At 33.4% G+C, this 17,816-nt stretch overlaps 1 protein-coding gene across 10 annotated transcripts in view; it reads right to left on the minus strand.

Annotated features, from left to right (window-relative positions):
* Positions 1 to 17,816, minus strand: part of Lmo3 (LIM domain only 3) — a 58,933-nt gene that overhangs the window by 34,296 nt on the left and 6,821 nt on the right. For all 10 annotated transcript variants that reach the window (XM_048787226.1, XM_048787224.1, XM_048787219.1 and 7 more), the window contains one exon: positions 14,317 to 14,530. In XM_048787226.1, coding sequence (XP_048643183.1) covers positions 14,317 to 14,522 — 206 coding nt within the window. In that variant the 5' untranslated portion in view covers positions 14,523 to 14,530. The remainder of the gene's footprint in view (positions 1 to 14,316; positions 14,531 to 17,816) is intronic.

The following is a 17,816-nucleotide window of genomic DNA, read 5'->3' on the forward strand; positions in this document are numbered from 1 at the left end:
TAAAATATTCTTCAGCACAGTCTAATGGTGAAACTCTGTTATGTGATTCTGTAAGAAAGTTTGAAAGGCCAAAATAACTGAGATCAAGGTCAAAACATAGCTCTCTAGATTGATCCAAAGGATAAATTTAAAACTATAAGAAGGAAGAGCTTAACATCCAGTTTTTCGGGTAATGATCTATAAACACTATTTCCTTCAGCTGACTTTTTAAAAAATAAGAATTGAAAAGCAGCATTTGATGTTGTAATCTCTGGCAAGAACAGAGTGCCAAGATGCCATGAGATGATAAAATCTGTATGTGGATTTTAAGAAACAGAACTAACACACATACATGAATGGAGAGCCACCACCTGGCTTTGGAAAGGAGAGCTGAGGATCATAATCTTCCTTAGTGAGCATTACTGGGTCTGCTCCAACTTACTGCTGAGTCAGAGCCCTGGACAATGTGTTTGGACAAATTTACAATAGCATTACCTTCTATATCCACAGAAACATCTCTTGTATAATATTGTCAGACTCAGGCCAAATTAATTCAGGGGAATATCTGCAAAGACACTGCACATCTTTTAACATCCTATCTTGGCAGGACCAACTGCCTCCCAAGGCCAAAGATAGGGTCTAGCAATAAGTCTAAAATGTGAGGTACAGAATTCAAGATGCACATATCCTGACTCCCCACATCAAGGAGTGGTGTTTTTTCTGAGTCTCCGGTACCTCTCAGTTAAGCTCCTGTGGCTCAGATTATTTATCGCATTACTTTTGTAACCTTTCTCCCAAAGGAACATGTAATCCATACAGTTGGCATCAAATATTACTGGATGACAGATTTGTTTTTAAAATGGTAAAATTAGATAATGCATCTCATCAAAATTCATGGAATTCTCTCTAATAATAGAATCATATGATAGCTTAAAATCACGTGCTTTATCATCATTCAGTAGCAGTTTATTCAGTAGAACATTCTGTACTCCTCTAAAAATCCAATATATCTCATCACATCTTATATTTGGTTATTTTCCTTCTCAAAAGGTCCTGTTTCAAATCCAATGCATTTATCTACTAAAATATGCCCATGAAGATACTTGGACCAAAGCTTACATTTTAACTCATAGTAATTGTGGGTGCTGCTGACCTGTCAATCTCAAATATATTTATAAGCTACACACACAAAAATGAAATGAACAAAGTGATTCAGATTAACCAGCTCTGACTACCCATTTTAAGAAAATCACAGGGTGTGCCTAGGATCCAATGCTAACAATTTGTTACGCACGACAGTGTTATAGCTTTCTAAATGGTAAGTAACTGCTTAAAAATTCAGAAGCATTCTTAAAATGTTTCACTTAAACATTTCTGCAATAAAATCTTATTGAACTGTTGCTTTCATTAATTTTCTACAGACTAGAGAGCAAGGAATTCAAGTTCGATTTTTTTTTCTTTTAACTTTGCCTACTACTAGCAAATAAACTGTGCCTCTTTTTTAAATAAACCCCTGGCCTTGAGTTTTGGCCCCTTAATAGTAGCCTACATGGTTGACTACCCTTGGTGTTAAATTTTCTTAAATTGTATTTCTGTCAGTGTATCATTTTTTTAAGCAATGGACCCTATAATAGCAAGCACTGGTCTGTCAGGAGTGCATTTTAACAGCACGACACAAGTATTTTTCACTACAGGAGACAAACAATGATATGTATTACATGCAGTAAACACTGCCTTTGGTACATAGGGTTCTTTTAGCATTTATCTGTCTAAAATCTCACTGTGTCCTGAATGAGGGTTGCAGGGGAGGGAGAGAAACTCTGACTCATATTAATGTTGCCAGTGGCTACAGTATAGCTTTATAAAGAGCCCACATGCATTGTCAAATTTCTCCTGAAAGAAATCTTTGATTTAATATGAAATGAAGAGAGCAAGACACATTAGATCATGCTTAGAAAGTCCCTTTCTTCCAAATAACCACCATGCTTCATTCTTGTAACTCCTAAGCATTAGTATTCACCCCCCCACCCCTTTAACTCACAAGTATCACTATCAAACAACTTTCACTCACTTTCAAATTAAGGGTATAGAAATCTCAAGGATGCTTTAAAAATTATTAGCATTTCTATTTCTGTTTATTTTCTAACTGACCCTTTAAACATTATTTTCATAATTTAAGACATGTATAAGGGAGTATCCATGACATATATGGTGGATATATATATATATATGTGTGTGTATAAGAAGGTACATACTTAAATTTTATTAAAAATAAAAGTATATAATCAAAATATTTGGAGAACACTGCAAAAAAGACTACCAATAAAAAAGATATCTGCATTCTACTGACCTTGTCACCTGAGAAAATGATACAAAACCCAACACTATAAAGGAAACCTAAGACAACCTAAAATTTTATACTTCAGACCTATGGGATATTAAATATAATGCTTTACAAAGCTATAGAACTTTCACATGCTAAAATTGGAAGAAAAGGGGTATCTAAGGTATTTTAGAAAATTGTCACCTCAGGTACAGGGGAAGTCCAATTTTCAATAATTTCCCTAAAGACTCAAATTTACCCTGATTTGTACAAAATATACCATAATCTTAACTAAGAAACCATTCCAAATTTCAGTTATCATGTTAAGAACTTTTTCTGATGTGGTCTTAAGTGCATGTGGTATCTAGGTATTTATCCATCTTTTATGTAGATGAAAAGCTTGCAAAAGATCTTATTATAGTTGTAACCTTCTGTATTCTTATTAATTATTCTAACACTCATCTTAACCTGCGTCTTTAATCTTCTCTTTGTGTTTCATTTTCCCACTGTCTCTTCTTCTTAACTCAGTGCTCTTCTTCCTTCATAGCAACAGAATACACCACAGGGCACTGGTCAGTGTATTCAGCTCTTTCAGTTCTCTGAATAGGTATGTTTTCCCTATATACAGATACCTAAGCTGAGGCTTGGAGAGGTGGAGCATCTTGCCTATCGACTTACAGCTGGGATGTAGCAAAATGGGCCAGATTTCACCACTGAAAAACATGCCTCTTAAATCTAGTGATTAAATCTAACCTCACCTAGTTAGGGAGAAGTCTGGGGAATTAAAAGAGAGAGTGTGGCATTCCTTTTTTAATAAAGGGATATTCACAGAAAATTAAAAAAAAAACACCACCAGATAAATGGGTCATAATGGGAGTGCAAGGCTGATTTTTCATTAATGATGGTAGTTAGGTGGGCAACATCTAATGTAGTAGAACAACAAAAAACAGTGAAATGGTTAAAATACATGATATGTATAGAATGAATATAGAAGAAGTTTGTGGCTTTAGAAATAGGAGTTGTGTTGAAAATGGAATCCTCCATCAATAAATTTGAAAAGAAAAATTAAACAACATTTTAATTTAAAGTCTCCTCAAAATGTATAACTCATTCTTAGGTCACTGTAGAAAGTCACATATTTAGTCAAATAAGCAAGTGATTTCTATTCCAAAGGATGGCAGTTAATTTATTAATTATCATTGATGAGATTAATTAAATATCAAACTATCAGGTGAAGATCATGCAAATTTTCCTTAATATCATGCTCAAATTGATCTACTTTGGAAAAATAAAAGAAGCATAGGTCTTCAATTCATCCAGGACAAGATGGCATTTGCAACAGATGCCATATCTACTTAGAAGAATAAGAGGGCTGCTAGAACTTAACAGAAAAAAATAAAAAACAAAAAAAACACCCAGGATGCATGGTGACAGTAGGAATTAAGGCTTGTAAAGCTCTTTTGCCACCACCTGCTACTAAGTTTATGAAAAGTATGTGTTGGATGTGTGTGTGTGTGTGTGTGTGTGTGTGTCTGTGTGTGTATGTGTGTGAAGTATAGGTTCCACCATTTTGAAAGCTCAACATCCTGTGCCTCCTTGGGAGATTGAAGGCATATTAATTAGCACAGCCTCTCAGCAAGTACCCATGAGGGTGACCCCAACCCATTTTATAAATATAAGGTTCAAGGATGTTGATTTGTATTTAAAACTTAAGTTTCAGTTTACAAAAGTAAATACAGTTTACATATAAACATCTCACTCTCACAAATAGGAAAAAATACTAATTGTTTAGTTTCAAGGATGAATGCTTCTCTCTTCTTGATGTGAAACTGACTTGTGTGGGCTAGGGTTAGGTTAGCGGTGAGAAAGTGCATATGAACACTTGCCTTATGTTTGTCTCATCTCATCAAGATTGTGATTTATTAAATTGTTTTAAATAACAATGAACCATTATTGTATCTTCTCTAAATGTCAGGTTTAGAAATATTTATGATATTTAGAGCAAATAGGTTGTTTTAAATGTTTTGTGCCAGAAAATAAACTTCAAGCTGGGGGCTGTGGTATACCCCTATAGTCCCAACTATTCAGGAGGCTGAGGCAGGAGATTCCCAATTTTGTGGCTAGTCTAGACAATTTAGGGAGACCCTGTCTCAAAAAATAAAAAAGGGCAGAGCACCCCTGAGTTTAATACATAATTCTGGGGGAAAAAAGAATTTACTTCAATAAAGTTGACTAAATGTTAATTAATTAACTTATCTTCTTATTTTATCATTTCCCATGCTTCGGATCAATCCCAGGGCATTGTGCATGCTGGGCAAACACTAGACTATTGAACTAAACCCCCATCTCAAGTTTGGCTCAACTTTAAAGAAATGAAAGAACAAAACAACAACAATAAAAATCACTCTCAGTCTTACTACATTTGACTTCAAAAGTTGGAAAGTGGCAGTCTTTGAAAAATCCACATCTCTCAAATTGTTATTACCTAAATATTCAAAAGATATCAATTACATTGTGATCTGGAATGGATTTACCAACATTATTGGTTAAGGGTTAACCTCCAGAATGCTGTATTGGCAGCTTCTGTCATTAAATAGGCATTTCCTGGCATTTTACACTGAACTACTATGATGTAAATAATCCATTAACCACATTAGTGGATGAACACAGATGTGTCGACTTAAAATGAAAGCATACAATTATAGCATAATCCATGGACTAGCAATGGACAGCCAAGTGACTGAATCCTGAGGTCTATTTTCAGATTGATGTTTTACAACTATTACTTAATCACAAAGGTTTATCAATAAGGCCAAATAAAGACATTTTAAGAAAGCACAGTAAATAATGAATGAAAAATAATCCCATTCAATTCAGTACATGATCTCTATAATCCCAAATGGAATAGATTCTATAACAGCCAAGTTGAATAAACTTTGCAGTGGTTATCAAAACCATTGCCACCTTCTGGGGGACACTTGGAAATGTACAGGGGAATTTTTTGGTTGTAATGGTGACAGGGATACCAGGGGGCCTTACTGCAGCTGCTCCTAATCCTTGCAACTTTTGCTCTATTTACTCCAGCTACACTAGCATCTTTGATGTTCCTCCAACATATCAGAAAATCTCCTATTTCAGGACCTTTGTCCCGGCTGCTCCTTGTGCTCTAAATGTTCTTCATGTACATGCCCATGCCTAGCTCCTTCACTTCCTTCAGGTCTTCACTCAAGTTGCCTCTCAAATGAGGCTGCTGTGTATACCCTACCTAGTACTGATATCCTCATCTTTTCTCCCTCCCCCTCTCCCTTTCTCTCTCTCTCTTTCTCTAACACACACACACACACACACATACACATACACACACACAAATAATAGGCAAGTATAACAAACTTCTTATACTGCTATATTTTCCCCCATAGTTATTACTGTCTTCCCATGTACTAAATTATTATTTTGTTGATAACCTGCTTCCCTTAACTAAAATATAAAGTTTACAGGTGGGGAAATTTTTTTTGCATTTTATTCAGTGCTGTATACCAGGGCCTTATTCAGTATCATAGAAAAATGACATTTGTCGGATGAGAAAATGGGGACAGGAATGCTAAGTGTTTTACAAGGAGCATCAACTGTACCTCTGTTTATAGTTTATCAGTGTTTATGCTAAGATTGAACAGTACAAATATTTCTGAGCTAATTCCATCTTAGTCCGCACCCAAGATATAGCTATGAAGCTCAGCTTTTATAGCTAAGACTAGTGGCTTACAGAAGAACTTTCACAGAATCTAATTTTTACCTGTTACTTATAACTTCCCTTCTTCAAAAGAAATTTTCATCTCTCCTGATCATACCTGCTCTCATTCTCTACATTGGTTCCATGGATCATGACTAGAGTGAAACTCTGTAGAAAACTTCAAGAATAACTTTCTGTTAAATTCTCCCCAAATTTCCCATATTGAATACCTTAATCTTACATAGTAAAATGTTAATGTCTATATTTAAATTAATGTTATATAAAATCAACTTGAAATATAATATTCTACGACCATCATTTACAGAGATGAAATAATGGTACTCAAATTCTTTGCTAAGTGACCAAATAGTTGCATCATGAAACTGTTAAAGAGAAAGCAGGATATGTCATTATTATGATGTAAACCCCAGGACTACCCTCAGTAAGGACTCACTGGAAAGAATGCATGCTTCAAGCTCAAAAATGTTTCACGTTTTTTCCCCTATAAATAGTCACAGAAAATATAGTTTATGAGTTTTAAGTCTATTTGATATCCTTATTTCTTTGTATTTTTCAAAGTGTGAATGATCCTCAGTGGAATATTCACATGCAATCCTTACAAGTTTTTAAATTATGTTCAAACCATAGTTGAAGTATTCACCTGTCAAATTCAAGTAAACAGGCCCACAGATACTAAGACTCATGTTGAACCGTTGAAGCTGGGTCCTCTCTCCATTCACTTCTTTCACTCCCACTCACCTAGGTAAAGGAACAGTACTGGTCCACTCATGTTACTTAGTCTTTATATGTAGCAATTGGCCAGAAGATATTTGTATTAAGCAGTTGATATACACAAAATAAGCATTGTGCTTGATTTTATAAGGTATTCTAAAGTGTAGAAGTTCTAAACCTATTGATATCTGAAAATAACTTTCTCCCATTGATGTTGTAGGATCCCACAGCACTAGAAATGGAAATTTATTTTTTCTCTGTGGTAATTTTTAGATTATTGTGGAATGTTAGTATTAGCACATTTTAAGAAGTTCCATGTCCCCCTTACTTGTCCTTGTCATATCTGATATTTATGTTTGCTAAAAGTGACTTTCTGTTTTTATTAATAGACTAGGTTTAATGTGGACAATGCCTTACTGAATTAGTAATAATAATTTTATTTAAATATGACTTTGGTGCATTCATCTGCCAATAATCTTTTAATTCCTAAGAGTCTTTTATTTTCCCAGTAGCCCAGTTGGTGAATTTTCAATTTTCAATTGGGTCATAACAACATATGCTGATTAGAGTCTAACTTAATACATGAAGCTTAATGTTAATTTTCCAACTTCAAATCAGGAATCTGACTATTCCAAGATGATTATTTATCTCAAGTGTGATTTTATTTTAAACTTATAAAGCCCACAGCTAGACATTTTTACATGATAAAAAGCTAACATTATGCTGCAAAGGAATTCAGCAAAAAGATTTAGAATTTTTACAGAACTACAAAAATACTGTCAAGAAGAAAAAGGTTTATCTAGAAGTTTTGATAATATAGGACAGAAATAAAAAAATGGCAGTAGTAAATACATAAGCAACTGATGTAGTCTGTGGATATAGTAGATATGTTTGATTAATAAATCCTAATTCATTTAGAGAGAAGTTATCTATTAATGCTGATTTAAAAAAAAGAGGCAGAAAGCAGTTGTTTCAAAGTAAGAACTAAAAATACAAATGTCACATTTCTTGCTTCACAATACAAACTTTTACTTCGAAATACCTTCATTTCTTATAAATGCCCTGAAAAGGGAAATATATAGTTATTCATCAAAACAAGGATCTTTCAATGGTGGAATCAGATATAAAAGACAGTATCAAACTCCATAGGAACTGACAAAAAAACAGAATTAGATGATAAAAATCAAATGGGAATAAATTTAGACATTCTATAATTTTATAGAAGTTGTCTTTCATCTTAGAATGGTGAAGACCCTGTAACAATAGACCAGTGCTATCATTTGTAATATTAAGAAATTAGCTGGCCTCAAATATCTGCATTTTACAGGTTTCAAAGCTTGCCAAACTATAGAACTAAAACATTAAAAAAAGGAAAATATCTTTTTAAAGAAACATGGCTAATGCAAATGCTGTTTTCTAGAAATATCTGATGCTTGAACAAAGTATTGCTATTTGTATTTTCCATTTCTTCTTTTCAAGGTTCTGTTCAGCGTTTATTCTTCATGTATTTTAACATTTATTGATGGAAGTGAGAAATGCTACTAATTGTTTTGGAAGATGGGATGAAGACACAGTATATGATTTTGAATAACAGAACACATTCTCATAGTAACTGGAAAAATATTTTCAAACAAAATATGAAAATAAGACTTTGATGTCTTATAGTATAATAATAGAAGGAAAATATAATAGTCATTTCAGTTGGTACAATTCTTCTTTCAGAATATGTAAATTTTATGTGAGGTAGAAAACTAAACCATATAAGACATTTCTACAATGAATATATTCATCCAAATCATGTACAAAATTACTACTTTCAGCATATTTTTAAAATGTGATTCCTTAATAAATTATGTTTGTGCAGTCAAAACACAGCATTAAAATTTATTAGTCACTTAATGGAAGTTAATGGTGAATTTATAAATGAAGTTCTGGCTTACTGTGATATATTCTAAGGCCAACCAAAAATAGAGATTCTTTCCCAGAATCCTATGTATTTATAAAGTGCAAAATAAGCACTTTTAGCAATTTTCAAATGTCGTTCTTCCAGATGCATTTAATCCTAAACATACTTGTAGAAACAGAATATATTTTTGCTAAGTCAGGTACGCCTAACTTACCCATCTTATATGTAAAAACTATCCTGACTAAAGTACTCCACGTGTTATAAAAAGATTTTTTAAAAACCTATAGAGACAGAAAGAGTGGGAAGTATTTTAATACTCTTGGAAGGTTGTATTTTCCATGAAAATATCTCCATTCTATAAAACAAACCAAAAAGAAAAAGTCACAACACTAAAATAATTATCCTGAATATATAAATCCTATTCACTGAAAATGGATGCATATTATAAATATAGATAAATTTGCAAGTGAAAAAATTCTATGTATAAATTAAATATTATTAACAGAAACTATTGCAGGGTAGTTGTCATTCTACAGGATGTGAACCCAATAGTTTTTTCCCAGAATGAGTAGCACTCCTCTAAAGTATTACCACAAAACAAAATCATCACTCCTGATTTGTACCGCTCCACAAATAGCACATAGTCTGAAATATGTGAAATAGAATTCAATAATGCTTTCCTTTATAAAGGGAAAAATGGACTTAAAATTACAAATTTTTACAAAACTATAAATAAGGCAAGATACTTTGTGAGGAAAATAACAGAGTATTTTTTAACAGATCATAGCATCCAACACACTGATAAGTCAAAATATTTCATAATACTAAGATCAACTGAGACATTTAAATGTGATAAAAATTATGACTACAATAAAATATTGAAAAAGCTCAAATGAAGCCTATAGAGGAAAAAGTTTATTTATAAGGAATTTCATTCCACATAAAAGCTTAAGTTTTTAGGATCTAAAACAATAAAATAATAATGGCCTACTTTCCAGAGAAAATGTTTCTAAATACCTAATATCAGAAAGATGACGTTGAAGGAAAAATGGATGAATACTTCATTCAATATTAAAGAAGAAATGGTGCTGTGAATTTCCAGAAGAAACAATATTAACAACATATTCATATTTACATTTAAGGGTATAAATATGCACTAATATAAATTTAACCTTACATAAAAATTGAGAAGCACCAGGTTTGATCAGTGTAAAATAAAGTTATAGCTAGATTTATGCTCTATGTAGCAATTTTATTTTAATTTTCTCTTTTAGAGTTGTTATATTATTATATTAAAGCATATAAAATTTGTTCTCAGCATAGCAAGCTTCAAATCATTTTAGTTAATTGGCAACTATGGTGGAACATGAAGCATCACTCTTTCCCAGTAGTTTCATTTTAAACAAATCATGCTCACATATAAAAATAGCAAATTGCATTAAATTTTATATAAGACATTTTACAGCTTCTCATATAGGAATAGCTATATGCAGCTTTCATGGCATATACCAGAGCAAACAGCTTTGAATAAACTCTCTGGCAAGATATCATTCATAGGGATACAAGATACAGCCTCTATCAACTTAATGCTTAAAATATACCACAAAAGTTGCAGGCTTTAACAAAAAAAAATGAGCAAAAATTGTCCCAAACTTTGAGTGGGAAGTTCTGATATCCTTTATTGCCTCCAGATTGAAAAGTAAGGTATCTGGGTATTTCTCCTAATTCTGTCTGGTTAATGCTTGCCACAAAGATTTAATTCTAAAACTCCCGACTATTTATTCATATTCTCTAAAACAAAATAGTTAGCAGTGACTAGAGTCTCAAACATAATTACTAAATTTTGCTAATTTTACTTAATATGTTCATCTACTTTATATACTATCAGTTTTAGGCTCCAATTAAAGTTACTAAGATGCTTTGATTTAATTTGTCATAAAGTCACCTTTAAAAATAAAATAGATATAAATGTGGGGGACACATTTATAACAGATATGTTTCTGAGTCTTGACATATAAAATGTTATCTGGCAGACTGACTTCATAGTTTCAGTCAGAAAGCATATTAATAGAGGAAGTTCTTAACTCAATCCTTCTCTTTCTCTAGCTGATGAGTTTTAAAAGAAGGAAAATAGTCCTGCAAATGAGTAAATTTTGTCTTAAATATGGTATACAAGACCAGTTATGGAAATTGAACAAGTCACATTATGCATAAACTATAGAATATTTTTCTTTCTTTTCCAATTGTAGCTAGTTATTCCACAAAGGAAAACAAAGTTGAAATAATCAAATTTACCACAACAATGGTTTCTATAATGCTTAAGATAATACCTTACTTTTAAATTCTTATATTTTTACATTATTTAATATCTCAAATTATTATACAAGAGCTTTTCTAAACCTGTCATTATTGCCACTATATGCAAAATAAAACACAGGTCTTCAAGATTCATTGCTCACAATTACATTTTTTTAAAAATTAGGAAGTTTATTAAGAGTTAAATGCCACTGGGAAAAATTATTTACTCTTCTATAGATATAAAAAATTATCTAGCCCACGAAAATGCCAATTATCAGGTAATTTTTATTTATCATTTTCCATATTCTTACTTAAGTGCCTAGTAATGCAGACTGAGAAACACATTTCTGTAAGTTCTTCTTGACCTGTTTGGTGCCTCAAAGAAATATCCTTAGGCCAAAACCAAAGCAAAACAAGGCAACTTTTAATAGAAATGGTTAAACATTGTGTGTGCAAAATACAAAAAGAAAATAAGATGAACACAGAGGGAAACAAGAGAAATTATTATTGCAGTTCAGAAAAATAGAAACAGATACTACCTATTAATTCACTGATCATATCACGGATTTTATAAAATTAAATAAACTATTCATTGTCACAAAGTCTTAAAATTCTGATTACACATTGCTTTATTCATATTTTCTAAAACAAATAAGCTTGATAGTTAATAGTGACTACAGCCCCTATAACATCCCTAATTTCATACATTGTTTAAAATTATTCCTCTCACAAGAAACATTTTTGAATGACTATACATTATCAAAGAAATTGATTTGTCCATAAATTTGATGTGTTTGTTGATTTAACACATATAATCAGACAATTTTCATTTGTCAATCAGAGGCATATGTGCTGAACATCTATATAACTTCAACAGCATGCATGCTCTCCTCACAAAGCTAAATACCACATCTGTGGCATAATCTGTAACATATCACATAGGGTTTTATACACGCACCAATTCTCAAGCTCACTTCTACGATCTGTAAGTGTTGATGAAGTTGCCAAAGAAATATCATTGTATATAGCAAGCCTTCCGTTTAACTAAGGGAAAGCTTGCTGTTAGCAACTTAGTTTGAAATGTTAACAACTTAACATAACAACTTGTCATTAACATGGTAATAACCAATTTAAAAGGAAATTGTACTCTGAGAAATGAAAATATTGGCCATCAGAATGAGAGTTTGTATTTGACAGAGGATAAAATGTTTATAAGTTAATAGCATTAAAAGTTCGAGCCCATTAGGGGTTGGGGTCATGGCTCAGCGGTAGAGAACTCGCCTAGCACATGGGAGGCCCTGGGTTTGATCCTCAGCACCACATAAATATAAATAAACAAAATAAAGGTATTGTGTCCAAGTACAACTAAAAAATAAATATAAAAAAAGTTGAAGCATATCAGAAATTAACCAAAAGTTATACCATAAAAATCAACATACATTCTTTTAGAGATAGATAAGGATTTCTGATATGAATAGTATTTGCATAAATTCCCTTCAACAAAACACTTAAGTCATCAAAGACCAGCTTAACATCCTAATTTTTACTGCCATAAGGAAGAATAAAGCAAAACAAATCTAAGGTTACTTTCTCTCCTTGCTATTATATCAAAAACCATACAAGTTGTTTCACTCACAATGCAAATATTTCATTGGCAAGTTATTGTTTTTTTATAAAAATTCAGATATTTCAAGCAACTTTCTTTAAGATTTCCTCAATTTTTGACTTTTTTAAAAGTATTAAAACACTTTAATCTTATGTAAACTGTATAAACCCCTTGTTTGGAATTGCAACATAAATCCACTTGAGATACTGAAATTGTAAGCAAATGTAAAAGTCAAAAGGAGTCAAAAAGCTGTGACTGTTGGTTAGTACAGATAAAGAAAAACTGGAAAGCAGTGTTAAATCATGAAAAGCAAATACAAATGCTTTGTGTTGAAATGAGGCTCTAATTCGCAATGAGGAGAGGAGAAATTTTTATTTCAAAGAGAAAGTTCAAAGACTGGAGAGTTCTAAAAGAATTCACGTTATAAGTTAACTGATTAGTTGTGCCACCATAATGAGGGAAATCCTGGCTGGGGGGAGTCACTTCCCATTGTTGGCACCTTGCAAGATTTTGTGCACTTGGAACACAGGGGAGTAGGAACAAGTGGCCATAATTAGTCAGAAGGCTGTCAGGTGAGGCAGTGCTGAGAGAGGGGAAGAATAGAATCTGATAAACAGCACTGGATTCACCCTCTTGTAACTACCATTAATCAAAAGATGTATTTTTATATAGAGAGATTGAATCTGACTTTAAATAACTGAATTATAGACTAAGAAGGATCTGATTCCCTAGAAAATACCTCCCAGAATGACCAAGATGGTTAAGGAGTTGCTGCTGATTGATAAATTTTGTGTCATAAGAGGAAAAATTCAAAATAAATAGCTTAATGTCAGACTAGAAAAATGATTAATCGTATCAAATGTGAAAACCCAAATGATGCCATATATCATTTCTCTAATTTGATAGATCCTACTTTATTAATATAAGTAATTTGCAGCTGAATCAAGTCACAAAGTTCCCTGAAAAGCAAAATAATGTTTCTTCAGTGGAATTTCTGTGTTGAGTACTAAACCCTGGGAAACAAGTTCAGCCGACTCCACCGGCCTTCTAGGCAGGAACACCTGCTTTGTCTTCAAATTTCCCAGATATGCGCAGTTTGGAGTGTACCTATCATTTCCCCATAATGATGGTCTTTATTTTGTATTCTCCATAAAGACACTGGCAAGTCTGAGGCTGTTCAATGCTCAGTGACATCTTTTTGATGACCATTTTGAATGTCCTGGGCGCGGGGGGTGGGGGGGAAATGTATTCACACTTAGGGGAAGTTTTCAAACCATATAATAAATACACCAATAAAAATCACTGACTTCCTCTGACAAATATGAAACAAAAAGCAGAGCCAGTCCAACTCAAGTTGAACTTTTCAAAAACAAAGTTAAAATGTTGAGCTAACCCATTTCTTACAACCTACCTTGCTTCCTAATGCTCTAATAAATAAAATTTGCATACGTGTTTCTACAAAACACATCCTTGACATTAACTGGCAGTTTCAATATAAATAGTGAAATAACTTATTCCCCAAAATGAGTAAGCCAAATTGGAACACTGTAGATACATTTTGCTGGCGGTTCCTTAAGCAGTGATTTGTGTAACACACTGGGCAACATTATTGAAGGCTGACAGGTCAACATATTTCAGGAACATGAACTGGTAGTAAGGAAATGAAACAAACAAAAAACTACACTTACAAACGTATTTTAAAAGGCATCCAGTCATCACTGGGGTGCAAGGACAATTCCTACCTCAGGTAGTCTCTGCGACAAAGGATAAGATTAGCTTTAGTGTACAGGGTGGAGCCCACCTCTCCCAATCGACAGTCGCAGCAGGCACACTTCAGGCAGTCCTCATGCCAGTATTTGTCCAGTGCCTTTAGAAGATACCGGTCCTTGATCTTTCGGTTGCAGCCAGCACAACCTTTCGGCTTGGTGTCTGGCTGAACTGAGAGCATTTGTATACCTAAAGGAAGACAAAACAAAAAGAAAGAGAGCTGAGACTACAAGGCAGAATAACAAAGATGTCAAAAGACCTCAAACAAGTTAAATATTTAATACTGCCTTTTTCCTAGAAGCATTAGATTTTCTCTTTTAGGGATATACTGAAATCTAACTAAATTTTGGAAGTAAAATGTCTCAAACTTTATAAAATCCTTATTAAAAGACTGATGAAGTCATACATATAAAGTGGTAATAATAATGAATTCATGTTGTACATGGGAAGTTGACATTATATATGTGAAGTTAAATAACATTAAATCATTCTTCACATAGAGCTATTCCTCTAGGAGGAAAATGTGAGTAAATGGCTAACAATCTGAAAAGAAAGCTATTTAACAAACGAATCCATATACAGTCTACAGGAGTCAAAAATGAATTTTGCTTAATGGTTAAAAATTTCACTTAATATATGGTTGGTGGTGGAAGAAAAGTGCACCCTGTGTGGGATTATATGAAGCTTACTTAGCAGTACAGATGTTTAGAGTTAAAAGTACATAGCACAGCCACCCGAAAAGCTCACCAAACCTTTATTGCTTTTTTTTTTTTTGCATCCACATACTTCCTTCTGTGTCCTTGATATTTCAAAGTATTCACTATGTTAAAATCACAAAACATATTTATGCTAACAATCATCGGTCAGTGCCTATATTAAGTGAATGTTACTCAAGTATATACTATTCGCTTTTATATAAAACTTAAGTATAGGATCATTTAATTAATTACTAAGCATGCACTTATTTATTTTGTAGGTGAAAGCAGAAACAATGGAAAGAAAAGTCGAAATATATATAAATTTATACACTCATACATAAATATACATAGAAGATCTACATATACTATGTAGATATAGGGACATTTATATATTTTAAAGCTGTATCTCCATCATAAATAAGAAATCTAGCTGGGTTCTGTGTGTTTTACAACTTGGCTGAAGTCTTTTCAGTGAATGAATATTCACCTTTGAGTTTTTTCTTATTTCCTAGGTGTTGAACACTCAGCCTTAAAAAAGCTAGCACAACTATTCAAAGCTTCATTTTTATCACATAACTCATTTTAAGCATGATAAAATACTGCAGACATCATCAATTCAAATTCCCTCATTTTACAAATTGTCATGCAGATACTCAGTGATGTTAAGAGACTCCCTCAAAGTAGAATAAGAGTTAAATGTGGATTTGGGGACAAGGGGCCTTCTTACAATTCAGAGATACCTCTGCTCTACTTTGCTATCTCTCCTACGCATAAAGTTTCAAACTTGGATGTAGAAGAATACAAAGCAATAAATATACATGCATTTTAAAAAGTTTCAAGGAATGAAATGACAACCTATCATTTTCTGCATTTTCTTTGCATTTCTCTTCTACAAATTAGCAAAACCCTCATTTCCCCCGATACCTTCCAATGAAGGCTTCACTCCTATTATCCCCTTAGCCTTACTTAAAATTTTAAAAAAATACATCGATAAAAAGACATCAAGGTATCTCCATAGCTGAGTAACTTTTCTAGGTACAAATAATAAAGTGCCCATAATAACATTAAGATATTGAACTTTGTTTAGAAAATAACTTGTCTGGTGGAGTGGTAGAGTAGGGGATGGCAAGAAAGAAAGCAGGATGGCTGCTCTTTCTGCATGATATGCATAGCTGAGGTTGTCCAAGCTGCAGACTAGCAGCTGGATTTGTACAGAAGAGCAGGTGGTATCCCTATAGCCTGCTTTCTGTTCTTTTTCTTTGAAGGAGCTAGGGCCCAAGTGTAGATTAATCATAACCCTTGATAGCTCTGCTAAATCTCACTCTCTAGAACTTCTAACAAATGAAGTTTCTTTGATCAGAACTAGTTATCCTCTTCTAGCAAGGTTCCACAAGGAATGAATCCCATTAATTACAGTGCAAGTGCCTTTTAGCCACATACCTAAGGGGAGGGGGAAATTTTGATTTACCAAATGACATTTTGGATTTTGTTGCTAAAAACATCCAGAAATATATTCAGAGGAGTCATTCTAATTATGTAACTTAGAAGGCTATTATTTTTTAAATAACAAGGCTAAAAGGAAAAAAAAATCTTTCCTATGGTAGCTAAGCTATGTTATTTCCCATAGCTGTGTTATTATCATCAAGTATAGATGGTCAGTTATCTTTATTCAAAATGCTTTGCAACTAAGACAGGGGGTACCAACATTTGGCACAAGCAACACTACCCTGCTTGTCTTTACAAAATGTTTTTGTTGTGTTGACATTTTAATTTAGCACTCAGAGGCCAATTAATATTTGAAACTCTTACATTCTATCTGGCCTTGGGCATAAAGGAAGTTTGATAATTTGCACTCCATACCCTATCTTCTTTTAGGGGACATTATCACATTTCTCTAGAAAACAGAATCTTTTCGATTCCCTGCAAGTTAACAATTGTAGAAAAGGAACTATTTTGTAGTCACCACGTTGCCATGTACCTAAAAAGCATAAAGCAGTCAGTGGCCTCTCCTCATCATCCAGAAGAAAACGTCTGGGTAGAGTTCTGTGTTCGCAGCTGAGAAACATTTCACAAGTTGCTCATAGCACATCAGGACTCATAACTAGTTTTAGATTGGCATGTAAATTGTTCTGAGGGAAATTCTTATTGCCTCTGAGACCCTGCCATTCTGAGTTATTTGACAGTTTAAGGGAAATCATAATTAAAAAAAGACATAAATAATAGCCTGTGCAGTGTGGTGTGCAGAAATAAGTAGAACCATTTCATTTAAACTCTGGTGAGCTTTTAATTGCCTGGATTGCATTGTGAGGCGGCCTAACGGTTGATTGCCTCCATTATGTTCCCTTGTTCTGTGCCATTCATCCGCACAGTCTCAGCTTCAGTAGTTAACACAACAAAGTAACCACAACTCCACAACACACAGGGGTTTAAAAAATAATAATAATAATAATAAAAGATCTGCAGTACTTAGACACAGTCTTTTATATTTTTGGACTAACTGCATAGAGTGAATGGAAAACATTTTGTCCCTGTCGGAAGATTCACAGAGGACAATTTTGGAAAAGACACAGGAAGAGGGGACATATAAAGGGGGTTGGAAGAGATGAGGTGCCTCCAAAAGATGCTAAAATGGGAATGCAGGTTCTGCAGCTGGGAGCAGTGGCACAGATTAAAAGAATTTGGCCAACATGGCCATTCGATTGCCAAGAGGTACCAAACAAAAGATTTTCTCTCTTCCTGCCCATCTTCATCCTCTCCCCCACCCCCCCACCCCTGAT

Source organism: Marmota marmota, unplaced genomic scaffold, assembly GCF_001458135.2.
Source record: "Marmota marmota marmota unplaced genomic scaffold, marMar, whole genome shotgun sequence".
In the NCBI taxonomy this organism is placed as follows: Eukaryota; Metazoa; Chordata; class Mammalia; order Rodentia; family Sciuridae; genus Marmota; species Marmota marmota.